At 42.0% G+C, this 14,190-nt stretch overlaps 1 protein-coding gene across 1 annotated transcript in view; it reads left to right on the top strand.

The window, feature by feature from the left end:
• sfrp5 (secreted frizzled-related protein 5) overlaps positions 1-14,190 on the top strand; it is a 38,391-nt gene that overhangs the window by 23,929 nt on the left and 272 nt on the right. Inside the window, exon 3 of the mRNA XM_020495429.2 lies at positions 7,126-14,190. This exon is cut by the window's right edge and continues 272 nt beyond it. Within this exon, the coding sequence (XP_020351018.1) occupies positions 7,126-7,454 (329 nt within the window). The 3' untranslated portion in view covers positions 7,455-14,190. The remainder of the gene's footprint in view (positions 1-7,125) is intronic.

Genomic DNA, 14,190 nt, shown 5'->3' with positions numbered 1-14,190 from the left:
TTGTAGAGTGATTACCTTTACGGTCCATTGAGGAACTTAAAACTGTGTTATAATGATATAATGAACTGTAAGTTCAGTAAATTGGAAAAATAGTTTTAGACGAAGTATGGATCATCCTGATTTGGACCATATAGATTAATGAGCCAGATCTATTTTGATATTTGAGTTTCCTGTGAACAGTATATGTTATATTACTTTTCTTTAAGCCATGTAAAGACTGATCTTTTTTTTATAATCTGCTGAACCGTTACAATTATAAATGGCTATACTTATTTCACCCCTTACTGTCATGTCCTGACCTTAGAGATCCTTTATTCTCTATTTTGGGTTAGGTTGGGGTGTGACTAGGGTGGGCATTCCAGTTTCTTTATTTCTAGGTTGGCCTGGTATGGTTCCCAATCAAAGGCAGCTGTCTATCGTTGTATCGGATTGGGGATCATACTTAGGCAGCCTTTTCTCACCTGTTGGTTGTGGGATCTTGTTTTGTGTATAGTTGCTGGTTAGCACCTCATAGCTTCACGTTCGTTTCTTTCTTCTTTCTTGTTTTTTGCCATTTCACGTTAATTAAAGATGATGAACCCAAACCAGGCTGCATTTTGGTCCGATTCTTACAACAACGATCGTTATACTTACCATAACTAGATACTTTTCTCAGTCTAAATGGACCATAATTAATGCTCGTAAAGTTACCTCCATCAGAGGTATTATGACAGTCAAAACTAGAGCTTTCAAATGTCTGATATTTAGAATTCAAGGAATGGGTTCTCACAATATTTGTTTTATTCCCTTGCCTGTTTGCCTGTGAGCCAATCCCACAGATGTTAGAAAATTGAGACAAGATACTATGTGTGTAGTAAATCTGAGTAGGTTGATGTGTATGATATTGGATGTGATTTAGTGAGAGTGTTTACGATGTCTGTATATGTGTAAGATTATAATGTGTGATTTCCAAATAAATAATAACTCCGCCAATTTGCATCGTTGAGTGTCTATTTGTGTAACATGTAGTGCGTATAGTTTTAATATTCATGATGATAATTGTAATCCATACGTATCACCGTCATAGTTGCATCATAATTACCTTTAGTATCATTGAAAAACACATTCCAGCATTTCCATAGCAATTGACGTTTCACATGAAAGAGACCTTGCATTACTCTAGAGACAGCTTCACTATAAAACAAATGTTATTATTCCCTAATACCCCTATTCTGATATCTTCCCCTTGCTTGTTGTAAACATACAGTATATAAACTTGTAGACAAATACATAAAAAAAGAGACAAACAATAAACACATTAAAATATAAAACCGTTCTCGACAATAGAGAGAGGGAGAGAAGAGAAGAGAAAAGAGAGAGAGTGAGAGAAGACAGCGAGATCAGGTGTGTATGTGTACTGTATGTATAAGTCAGCATGTGTAAGCGAGCATGTAATTGAGTACGTGTGTGTTCATATCCACTTCATGATGTTCAGATATTTTTACAGTTCCCATACTTTCTTTTTTTCATAACCTGAAGTCCCTGTAGAATTTAGTACAGCCATGGTGTTATGGAGCTGTCTCAGAATAGCTGTCCATTTATAAAGAGTTTGTCAACAATGATAAAGGCACGCTTACCCTTCTCCCATTGTTGCCTTTGTACCGGATACAGTCTCTTATGATGTTTGTTTATCTCCCTTGGAAGTTGGTCATTGAGACTAAACATTTGGTCCCTTTATGTTCCCTTCCCCTGCTTTTGATCAGCTCCTTTTGTTGGTAGTGCTCAAATGCGATGATCGGACGGGGATCCTTGGTCTTGTCGCTCTAAGCTCCAAATCTGTGTACTCGGTGGAAAGCCACCTTGTTTACAGTCTCTAGAGGAAGTTTCAAGACTGATTGCATGAATTCTCTGATCGCGAACTCTGGATTATTGGATGCGTCCTCAGGAATCCCAGAAAAAAAATGATTTTCACGCATGCTACGACTTTGTATGTCTAGTAGTGACTCCCTCATCACCCTGTTTTCCCTGAGTAGACAATCCCTGTTGGAATCGTGGATTTTTACCTTGGCTGTGAATGCCTTGTTTTCTCCATGGAGCGTGAGAATTTCACTCTGGCTAAACTCCAAACTCCCCCTCAGCTCTGCTACCTCCTCACACAACCTTTTCAGTGTCGCATGGATTCCAGCCAGAGCACTAGCCTCTACTTCAACGGTAAGTAAATCGTCCATGTCTGTAGACACTGTTTTTCTTTTTTTTGTCAGGTTGAAGTTCTTTTGTGAGGTTGTCTTTCCATGATGGAGTATGTTGTTTTTCCATAGCGTAAATCTGTTGGTACTCATCGATTACCCTCAGGATCTCCTTAGTATCCCGGTTGGCTCTTTACTGCAATCAGTTGTTCTACGAAAAGATAACCATGAGTCTTTCCCATGACAATGACAGGTGTCCACAGTACAGCCAGCTAGCACTCGCAGAATCCATGCAAAAAAGAAAATGGACCAGAAATGTGCAGTCCCAGCTGTAAAGGCTATCCACGTTGTGAAATCCGTAGCAACCAAACTTTAGTTCTGATTAAAATCGATTTTATGAAAGAAATAATTATATTAACAACAAACTTAGTGTAGACAGTACAGTGTTCTATTGTGCACTCTGATGACGTATCTGATGACGAAAAAAGCATTGCCAGCAGCACAGTTGTAGTCACCAACCCTAAAGAGATGGTTGGGGCTAAAGCTTAAGAGGGTATGAACAGTGCAGAATGGGTGTAGACAAAGAAGAGCTCTCCAGTGGGTACCAAAACATTCAATTCATTTTTCTCAAAAGTGAGGTTACAAGAGGATCAACTTTCAAAGCAGAATTACTTTCCCATTGTTCCTCATGTAGTGTATGATATACCATTTTGTAGCTCTGTGACTTTATCCAATGTAAAAAACGCCATTTCAAATTTTGCTACTTAAGACCGAATCAAGGCGGTCAGTCACATATAGGGAATAGGATGCAATTTGGGACACATCCAATGTCTTCATTCTCTTTCACATTTAGAGTAGCATTTAAAGTCCTATTCTTTGTCATCTAGCATGAGGTCACAGATACATACACACACACACACACACACACACACACACACACACACACACATATCTCTTGTCATCTAACATGAGGTCAGAAACTCATTTATCTTGATCTCTGTAAAAGAGGGGGGGCAATGCAATAGTCTGGGTAGCCATTTGATTAGCTGTTCGGGAGTCTTATGGCTTGTGGGTAGAAGCTGTTGAGAAACCTTTTGGACCGAGACTTGGCGCTCCGGTACCGCTTGCCGTGCGGTAGAAGAGAGAACAGTCTATGACTTGGGTGGCTGGAATCTGGAATCTGGAATCTTTGACAGTTTTTAGGGCCTGACACCGCCTGGTATAGAGGTCCTGGATGGCAGGAAGCTTGGCTCCAGTGGTGTACTGGGCTGTACGCAGTACTCTCTGTAGTGCCTTGCGTTCAGAGGCCGAGCAGTTTCCATACCAGGTCATGCTCTCGATGGTGCAGCTATAGGTTTTGTCGTGCCCTCTTCACAACTGTCTTGGTGTTCTTGGACCATGATAGTTTGTTGGTGAAGTGGACACCAAGGAACTTGAAGCTCTCAACCTGCCCCACTACAGCCCCGTCGATGAGAATGGGGGCGTGCTTGGTCCTCCTTTTCCTGTTGTCCACAATCATCTCATTTATCTTGATCAAATTGAGGGAGAAGTTGTTGTCCTGGCAACACACGACCAGGTCTCTGACCTCCTTATAGGCTGTCTCATCGTTGTCGGTGATCAAGCCTACCACTGTTGTGTCAGCTAACTCAATGATGGTGTTGGAGTTGTGAGTTGTGCCTGGAGTTGTGCCTGGCCACAACACATCAGCTTTCTGTGACCAGGCAAAAAAAACTTTCCAAGCCAACCTTCATATCATAACTGCTAACTGCTACACACAGCCTACATCATTGTCACCATGTTAACGGCATAGTCAACATAGCTACTAGAACTAACGTGTTAGTAAACCCGTTACAAGTACAGTGTACAGTCAGCAGCAAGCAGTTTGGCAGTTACACCGGCGGGCCTCAGTGGAAATAAATTAATAAAACCAAAAGCTTAACTTGACTTGGAAGAGATCCAGTGTTGGATAGTTAAAGCCAGCTAGCTAACATAGCATCCCTCTCTGTTTGAGCCGGGTGTTTGAGTAGGATAAATTAGCTAGCTGCATTCGCTACCTAACTAAGTGAAAGTGAAAAAGAAAGAAATTAAATCAATTATAGCTATCTCTCTCTCTTCTCCTTAATATTTTATGAAATTAATTTATTCAAAACTGTTCAACTATTGCCTTTCTCTGTCACGTCTGCTCCCGCTCTTCCCCCCCTGGCACTTGAGGGCACCAGGCTGCCCTGCATCATGCACTCCTGTCATCAATTATGCACACCTGCCTCCCCTCGTCACGCGCATCAGCGATATTGGACTCACCTGGACTCACTCATCTGTTTATTACCTCCCCTATATTTGTCAGTTCCCTTGCTCTGTTCCCTGCTGACCCATTAGTTGTTTTTTGTTTGTGTTACCTGTTTGCTGACACTGTTACTCTCTAGTTCCATGTCCGTTATGTATTAAATGTTTTACTCCCCGTACCTGCACGGTCTCTCCAGCCTCATTCCATGTGACATTCTCTCTCTTTGAGTCAACTACTTACCACATTTTATACACTGCAATGCTAGCTAGCTGTAGCGTATACTTTCAGTACTAGATTCATTCTTTGATTCTTTGATTGGGTGGACAACATGTTGCAAGAGCTCTGATAGGTTGGAGGACGTCCTCCGGAAGTTGTAATAATTACTGTGTAAGTCTATGGAATGGCTTGAGAACCAAGAGCCTCCTAGTTTCGGTATTGCATTTAATTTACCCAGAGGAGGATGGAAACTAGCTGTCTTCCGACTATTGCGTAGACAATAACTCAGACATGATTTCAAGTTGAATTAAAGTTTCAGGCAACCAAAATTGGACGTTGATTTGACGTTGTCAGGTTTTTACCCACTGGGCAGCTGGATATCCAGTCAGTCACTGGCAATAAACTGCTGACCAAGCAAAGCAGTCCCAGAGAGACCTGGCTGTGGACCTGCTAGGTATAACCCTCTTAGGTGTGGTCCTGTAAATACCCAACACCTGCGTGTTAGTGAGGCTGACGTGCTCTCGCCCCAGGAAGTGCTGTTTCTGCTCAAAATGACAGGCCCCCTCTCTCTCTCTCCGTCACTTTCTCCTCCTTTGCCTCTCTCTTGGTTTCTCTCTGTCTCTCTCGGTCTTTCTCAGTCTCTCTCGGTCTCTGTCTGTCTGCCCCCCTCGTTCTCTCTGTGTGTGTGTGCTTGTATGGTGTGTTTGTGTGTGAACTAGGCCCACCTAGCCATCCAACCTGCAGTTTCCTCACTGAAAACTGTGTGAGACAACTCTTTCCATGGCCATTTTATTGTATGTTACTTGCATTATTTTGTGCAATGTCTCAGGTCAAATCCTAGCCAGTGGAACACACAAACACTAAACAGACACATATCCCCCTGAACATACTAAGACCATGTGTGTATACGTGTGCATGAAATGAATATGGAATGTATGTTTATAAAACAGCAGGCGAGAAGTGAAATGGCAATCTTCCAGGCGGTTTGGAAACATAGCAATGTTTCATACCAACGTTGGTCCTTACCCTCAACATGATTAATTTTGCCTGTCAGGGTGTGTTCATATGGAGAATTCCTCTCTGTTACACACACACACACACACACACACACACACACACACACACACACACACACACACACACACACACACACACACACACACACACACACACACACACACACACACACACACACACATAGGGCAGTCCGCCTTCACGTGTATACATTAAGCTGTATAAATGAATGTATTGGAGTCACTAGCTTAATGCTCTGTTTGTCATAGCATATACGTATCTACGCTGTTGCTGTCTATTTATGGTTCACCAGAATGTAAACAACCATATAGAGGAATATACAGTGCCACATGTAGGAATATTTACATTATAAATGCTTTATAACTGGGTTTCAGTCAGTAAGGGAATAAAAACGTTTGTCATGGCCTGCGTTTCAAATGGCATCCTTTTCCCTTTATAGTGTGTTACTTTGTATGCCATTTTGGGACACATCCACCAGTGTAACTTTCCATTGTAGTGTTTAGGTGCTCTATAGAGGGACAATGATTAGGGCGTACACACACACACACACACACACACACACACACACACACACACACACACACACACACACACACACACACACACACACACACACACACACAGACAGAGGATGTAGTCTTGAGGCAGTCCCAAGGTAATAGCGATTAGTTGTGTCAGGGGTAAATGATGACCCTCTAGACCAGGGTTCCCAAACTCGGTCTGGGGGCCCCCGGTGGGTGTACATTTTGTTTTGCCCTAGCACCACACAGCGAATTCAGAAAATAACCAACTCATCATCAAGCTTTGATTATTTGAATCAGCTGTGTAGTGCTAGGGTAAAAACCAAAGGCACCCATCGGTTGGGCCCCAGGACCGGGAAACGCTGATCTAGAGAGGTGTAGAGTACCCCTGTGCCTGGGGCGGGATCTAACCGCGTGTGTGTGCATCTGAGTGTTTGCGTATTGCGTGTGTGCGTGCATGCGTTTGTGTGCTGTCAAAGCAATGGCCAAGTCACAACATAAAACACATGATTAGCTTTCATATACTGTCGTCTTTGAATGATCAGGTCCAATGTTAGGCTGATTTGATTTGCTAAAGAATGGATTGTATGTTTTTTTTGTTTAGCTCATGGATTTAAGTTGTCTCTGTTTACCCTACCATAGATTCAAATAAGTTAAATATGTTGTTTAAAGGCAACACAATCATTAGGATGTTCATCTGAAATAAAATTGATGTCATTGATCCAATTTTGTATAACTCTTCATATTTCCTCCCTCTCCATCTCTCCTCTTCTCTACATCTCTCTCTCTCTGTCACTTTCCCTTCTCTCTCTCTCTCCTTTCTTTCTCTCTCCCTCCTCCCTCCATCTCCTCTTCTCTCCTCACTCCCTCTCTTTGTCCTCTCTCTCGCTCCCTTCTCCCATAGCTATCAAGATGAAGATCAAAGAAGTGAAGAAAGAGAAGGGCGACCGTAAACTCATCGCTGCCCAGAAGAAGAAGAAGGTGCTCAAGATGGGTGTCCTGCGTAAGAAGGACTTGAAGAAGCTGACACTGTACATAAAGAACGGAGCCAACTGCCCCTGTGCTCAGCTCGACAGTCTTGGCAGTAACTTCCTCATCATGGGTCGTAAGGTGGACCAGCAGCTGCTGCTCATGTCCATCCACAAATGGGAGAAGAAAAGCAAGGAGTTGAAGTTCGCCATCAAGTATATGAAGAGTCATCAGTGTCCCACCTATCATACTGTCTTCCAGTGACCTTAGTGATACAACAATCACAACCCTACTCCCAGTCTTCCCCAGTTGTCCCCCCCTCTCCCGTCTATCCTTCCATTGTCCTACCTATCATACTGTTTTGCTGTGACACTGTGGAGATGTATCCTTCATATCCAGTGGTTTTGTGATGCCTGTAGAAGTGGGTATACTCTAATTCTGCCAAAAATATTCCCAAATGGCCCGTCAAAGGAAAGGCAAAAAATATATATATTTTCCTATAGTTTTTCTGTATTTTACTATAGATTTTTCAGGTTTTCACTCTCAGAATCACACTTTTTATATATATAGAAAAACAAATGTATGTTCTAAGTCCACGATAATGCTTAACCATATCAGGGGACCATTTTTGAGGCCTGGGAAAATTGTAATAAAATATTTTTGGCAGGTAGTAGTTGCCCATTAATTCAGTTGTGCACCTAGCAAGATACCCTTTAAGCACTACAAATGCAAAATACAGTAACTACATATTTTTTGACTGTATGATCCGTCTTCAAAGTATTTTCTGTCTAGACAGACAGCATTCTCTGATACTCAATGATATCTTCTGATCAACTGGTTGGTTCTTGTGTCAGGAAACTTAATTCCACATTAATCAGATAATATACTTAGCCATTAGAATGGATCAAAGACTTTTGAACATATTCGTAGTTACTGCATTTAGCCTTTGTAGGGCGGAATTTGGCTAGTGGTGTTTCTGTACTGTACAATGTCCTACATGTGATGGCAGAGTTTGTAAAACAAATGCCCTCCCAATTGATACAAATCATCATGGTATCATTCTACCAGGTAGGCCTACTTTGTAATCAACATTTAATAGGAAAGGATTTTTGCCAGACATTTTCATTCAAACAGCGCATGATGACTGAATTGCACACCAATTTCGGACCCCACTTTTTCAATATCTGGTTTGCATACACATTGTTGCCTTAGTTAGCATTTACTGGTAGATATCAAAAGTTGAACCGTCTTTCCTGCCTACCCTACTAACCGATGTCGTTCTTCTGTGAGCTGCTCCATGAAACAACCAGTTGATAGCTGCGCACTCTTGCTGTCTGCTCTGAAACTAGGCTATATGTGCAGCTCACATGTGAATATGCACCATATTTACAAAAGTATATAGACCTCCCTTCAAATTAGTGGATTTGGGTATTTCAGCCACACCCATTGCTGACTGGTGTATAAAATCGAGCACACATCCACGCAATCTCCATAGACAAACAGTGGCAGTTGAATGGCCTTACTGAAGAGCTCAGTGACTTTCAATGTGGCATGGTCATCGGATGCTACCTTTCCAACAAGTCATTTTGTCAAATGTCTGCCCTGCTCGAGCTAACCTGGTCATCTGTAAGTGCTGTTATTGTGAAGTGGAAACATCTAGGAGCAACAATGGCTCAGCCACGAAGTGGTCGACCACACAAGCTCACATAATGGGACTGCTGAGTGCTGAGTGCTTTGTCGAGATCAGTGTGGAAGAACTTGACTGGCCTGCACAGAGCCCTGACCTCATCCCCATTAAACACCTTTGGGATGAATTGGAATGGCTGTGAGCCAGGCCTAATCATCCAATATCAGTGCCCAACCTCACTAATGCTCTTGTGGCTTAATGGAAGGAGGTCCAGCAGCAATGTTCCAACATCTAGTGGAAAGGCTTCCCAGAAGAGTGGAGGCTGCTATAGCAGCAAAGGGGGATCAACTCCATATTAATGCTCATGATTTTGGAATGAGATGTTCAACGAGCAGGTGTCCACATACTTTTGGTAGTGTAATGTATTTCACGTGCCTTGCGTTTGTGTAGGATACTTTGTGCATGATTTCTTTATTGTACTACATAATTGATCCGATGTATACCGCCATTACACTAGAAGTACACTCATTAAAAAGTGAGGGTAGAGGCCTCCCGGGTGGCGCAGTGGTCTAAGGCACTGCATCGCAGTGCTAGCTGTGCCACCAGACATTCTGGGTTTGAGCCCAGGCTCTGTCACAGCCGGCCGCGACCGGGAGGTCCATGGGGCGATGCACAATTGGCCCAGCGCCGTCCGGATTAGGATTGTATTTCGGAGGATGCATGGCTCTTGACCTTTGCCTCTCCCATGTCCGTACAGGAGTTGCAGCAATGAGACAGGACTGTAACTACTACCAATTGGATACCATGACATTTTGGAGAAAAAAGGGGTAAACAAGAAGTGAGGGTATGCAGTGCCCATAGGGGATTAAGAAGTGAGTGTACTTCCACTGACATTTTTTCGGGTATACGGCGTATACCTGGGGATACCCTCCACTAAGCCACTGTTCATATCTCACAAATACCTCTATTAGTATGGGATTAGTATTCCCATCTAGTCTGGTCCCAGATCTCTTTGTGATCTTGCGAACTTCATTTCTGTCCTTGTCAAGCCAAAATGACAATGAGTTGGGCATGATACCACAAACAGACTGGCACTCGGGCTACTTCTCACCTGGCTATCTATCCCTCATTCTCACCCAAGTCTCCCCAGTCTCTCTCCCAAGTCTCGCCCAGTCTCACACCAGTCTCCCACATATCCCACCATGCCCTAGAAAACACCCTCCATGCCCCTCGGCTCCAGAACCCTCCAGATCCTCTAGAACCCTCCAGACCCTCCAGACCACTAGTCCAAACATTGAACCTTTTTGTGGCCCAATCTCCTTTCTGCTACCCACCCACCCCCTTTAGACTATTCTGATAACTCACTCCCTAGCACCTACCCTACAGTAGCACTTTCTCTAGCCCCTTCCCTTTCTCTAGACCCTACCCTAGCCCCTACCCTACAGTAGCACTATTTTATACCTGACCTGAGAGCCCCAAAGAAACCCAGACTTTCCTATTTTTGAGATGGTTACTACAGATTTTTGATACAGGGGTGGTGGTGTTACTAACCTGCCATATATTGGAGTCAGCGTTTATCACAGTCACAAGGTGACGGGATCCTCCAAGACACTATGAGATTGTTAGATCCTATAAATAAAACAATCACATGTATATTTTACAGATGTCCCCTTATCATTATGACGATAGCAGAGGGGGTTAGTAAAAAGTATGGTAAGACTTGCACAGATTGCGGTAAGGACAATGCTTTTGGTGCTTTGAATGATTTTATAATTCTTCAAAAGAATGCAGACATTGGAGTAAAGCAAGCTTCAAGATTTATTAATAGTCGAAAGGGAGAGTTTATGCTTTTGAGAAAAAGGGGTAAGAGAAAATGCATGTGTAAAGTTTGAGTTAAAGGTTGTGCCCTTAGCAAGCCGTTTGTGTGTTCAGTAGACACTGAAATAGACAAGCTACCTGTCTGTCCAGAGTGGATATAGAAAGTTAGTTAGCTGCTGATGACACCTTATTTGAATGTTCTGTCATACGCTCAAACCCATGACTGAGCAGGATCAGGTATTTCCTGAAAACACAGACGTTGCAAAATTCCAAGGTTTTCCAGAAAACGTGATTGGAGGATATCCACATGTCCTTTCTATTCCCTCCCAATTCCAGGAATTTTTCAACCAGGATTTCTAGAAAACCAAGGAATTTGGGGAAAGTTATCGGAATTTTGCAGGCCTACACAGAAACATTATGGAATATTCAAATAACATGTTTCCATTCCTTGTTATGTTTCTCATTTTGTGTAGAAAAGAATGAAAAAGTTAATTAAATGAAAAAAATATAATAATAGGTTGTTGATATCAAAAATATCAAAAAGAAGATGGATCTATGAATTCCTAGAAAGAAGAAGATATGGATTGATGGATTGATGCTGCCACTGACTATCGTACAGAGCAGCCTGCATTGGGACCATAAGCCTACTCCTCAGAAAGAGATATAGAGAGAGAAGGATACTAAATCTGAGAAAAGAAAGAAAAAGAAGAGAGGCCAGAGAGAGAGAGACTCATATTATGGAATAAAACTACCCATTGGGTGGTGAACTCTCTGGTTCTCACTATGTTTCACTATCACTATTGAAAAATGTCACTTTTTAGTAACGCTTGATTTTACGGCTCTCTAGTTACCAGGTATTTACTTATGTATTAAAATATATTGTGAGAACATATCGGTTCATTTGGGAATTGAGTGTAATATAGACCAGAGAGTACCTTATGTTAGAAGAAATGTCACATTACATACCAGATGACAATTCCAGTGGTAAAAGGACTGTAAAGGGACAGCATTCAACTTTAAAACAAAAAAATGAATTTGTTATAATTTGCTTGAATTATACTTTATGGTACGGTACACCAAGAATCAAGAATCATATACAGACATAGCACTTGACTTCATGAAAAGATTAATTTCACTTAGCCAGTTATGTTTTTAACCCTTTAAAACTTTAAGTAGTTCTGTTACTGAACCACTTTTTATTGTTTTGCAAAAGTAAATAAATTAAATATAAAATTAAATATAGTTGACATTTTTATAAAGATAACTATCTTAATGGTGCCATTTATTTTCAAACCAAAAGATATATGTGATTTTGTCATTCACTATCTAATGTTGTTTACTCTATGGAACTTTTAGGCATTTTTGTTTGCTTCTCTTTCTACATTTCTAATACTAACTCAAGTCTAAAAAGGGAGAAGATAGTAAAACAAGGGACCACACACACACACAACAGCCTTTGTCTCAGTCTCAGAGGGCTAAGTCACCTTTTCTAAGTGCCCTTTCTCCAGGCAGCACTAGCGATCATGTGGGGGTCCTCCTTCTCCGGTCCTTGTATGTGTGTGTGTATGTGTGTGCGTTTCCTCCCACGTTCCAGCCTGTCTCCTCAGTAGCAGGTCTGAATATGTCTGGAGGAGCTCCAGACAGCCCAGCACAACGCCCAGCTCTCCCCAGCCCACACTGCCTCTAATCAGGCTACACACAGACTAGTCCCCCCAGGCTGGAGCTGCTACCCGGGTCAAGGGGAGGGAGGGAGAGAGAGAGACAGAGAGAGAGAGAGAGAGAGAGATACAGAGAGTGAGATAGAGATAAATAAATAAAGAGAGAGAGAGGGAAAGCGAGAGAAAGAAAAAGGGAGAGATAAAGAGAGAGAGAGAGAGAGAGAGAGAGAGATATGATTCCAACAGACAGAGGCTGCATTTCTGACACACTAAAACGAACACACACAAATACACATACAATAACAAACACTCAAATGAGTTGATAGTTCACACATTCTCCAAATACATTCTTAGACAATGCTGTACTGTATTTGTATGAGATATAAAAACCTTCCTCTGTTGAACCGTCTCTCGAACCACTGAACCACCTAGGAGGGGAGGAAGAGACAGAGAGTGACGGAGGAGAGAGCGATAAAGAGAGGGAGAAAGAGAGAGAAGGGGGAGGGAGAGAGAGAAAGAGTGAGAGTGAGAGAGAGACAGACAGACAGACAGGATAGAGAAAAGAGAGATATAAATGAAAAAGAGAGGAACAGACAGACAGACAGACAGAGAGCTAGCAAGGGAGAGGGACAAAGGAGAGAGGGAGAACGAGAGGTAGATAGACAGGAGATGGGACACAGCCAGAAAGTCTATCTTCACCTCCTCAAAGGTCACTTAGCGTGACTAATGAGGGCCTGATGAGGGACCCAGGACACAGACAGGAGCCAGCTTTGTCCCCTGGTCCCCTTGACACACACATGCACACAAGCACATGTGCACGTGCATACACACAAAGACACACAAACACACTCACAAGGATGTATATCCACACTCACGTAGACACACACACACACACACAGACATGGCCAATATCAAACTAATTCAGATCCCCCATCAGCTTCTGTCAGACTGTCAAGCCTGGCTGATGTCCTCCACCCTGCTTTCCCAACAAGATCTCACACTGACATGGTTTGACTTCAGTATTCAACGTTTGTTCAGACGGGGATAATCATCCAATTTTGACAGATAAGTTTAGGCATTAATTCTGAATGGTTACGATAAGGGTTGAGGTTTCAGATAGGGTTAAAACAAACATAACAAAAAACTCAGGAACTGCATGTTGCAGATATAATGAATAGACCAAACACAATCTCCTGTACCATTCCAATCTATCTGACAGGAGATCAAATTTGATCTACACAATACATTTCTATCTGAACATTCAGTATATTTCCTTTCTCCTGAACAGACCCCAGCTGTAGATAATCAAGTCAAACCAATCAACCAATGATATTTTTACAGATAAGTATAAATAAGTTGTGACACTAAACTACAGTATGCCTCTTTCAACATGCCACTGAAAAGGTTGAAAGCTGTAATACATTTTATGATGCCTGAAAATACTGCCGAGAAATTCAAAGAAATGTGCAAACATTGCAGGTGTTGGATGCTCGACAAAAACAACGTAGAACCTCTTTGTCTATCTGAGTGTTCTTATTTCAAACACACAGTAAACCATATTTAAAGGGATGGTTTAATAAGACAAATGAACATGATTTCCCACCCACCTTGGCTGTCAAGCTGGCACTTTTTTATATTTAGTTCCCTTAGACACTTAATGGCTACATTTGAACCGTTACTGCATTATTAATAACAGTTATTGTGCCTGTGTAACAACACTGTAATCACTTTTAGAGCACAAATGTATTAGTATGCTGTTACATAATACTTGGGTAATTAAATTGCATAGCAATGAGCCGAGAGATTTTGAAACTACTGTGCACAAGATTAGTGATTGTACCTTATTCCACTTGTGTATTAACTCCCTTATTTTGCAAATATAAACCAATACCTAATG

Source organism: Oncorhynchus kisutch, linkage group LG11, assembly GCF_002021735.2.
Source record: "Oncorhynchus kisutch isolate 150728-3 linkage group LG11, Okis_V2, whole genome shotgun sequence".
NCBI classification, from domain to species: domain Eukaryota; kingdom Metazoa; phylum Chordata; class Actinopteri; order Salmoniformes; family Salmonidae; genus Oncorhynchus; species Oncorhynchus kisutch.
This window is presented reverse-complemented; position numbering and strand designations above follow the sequence as displayed.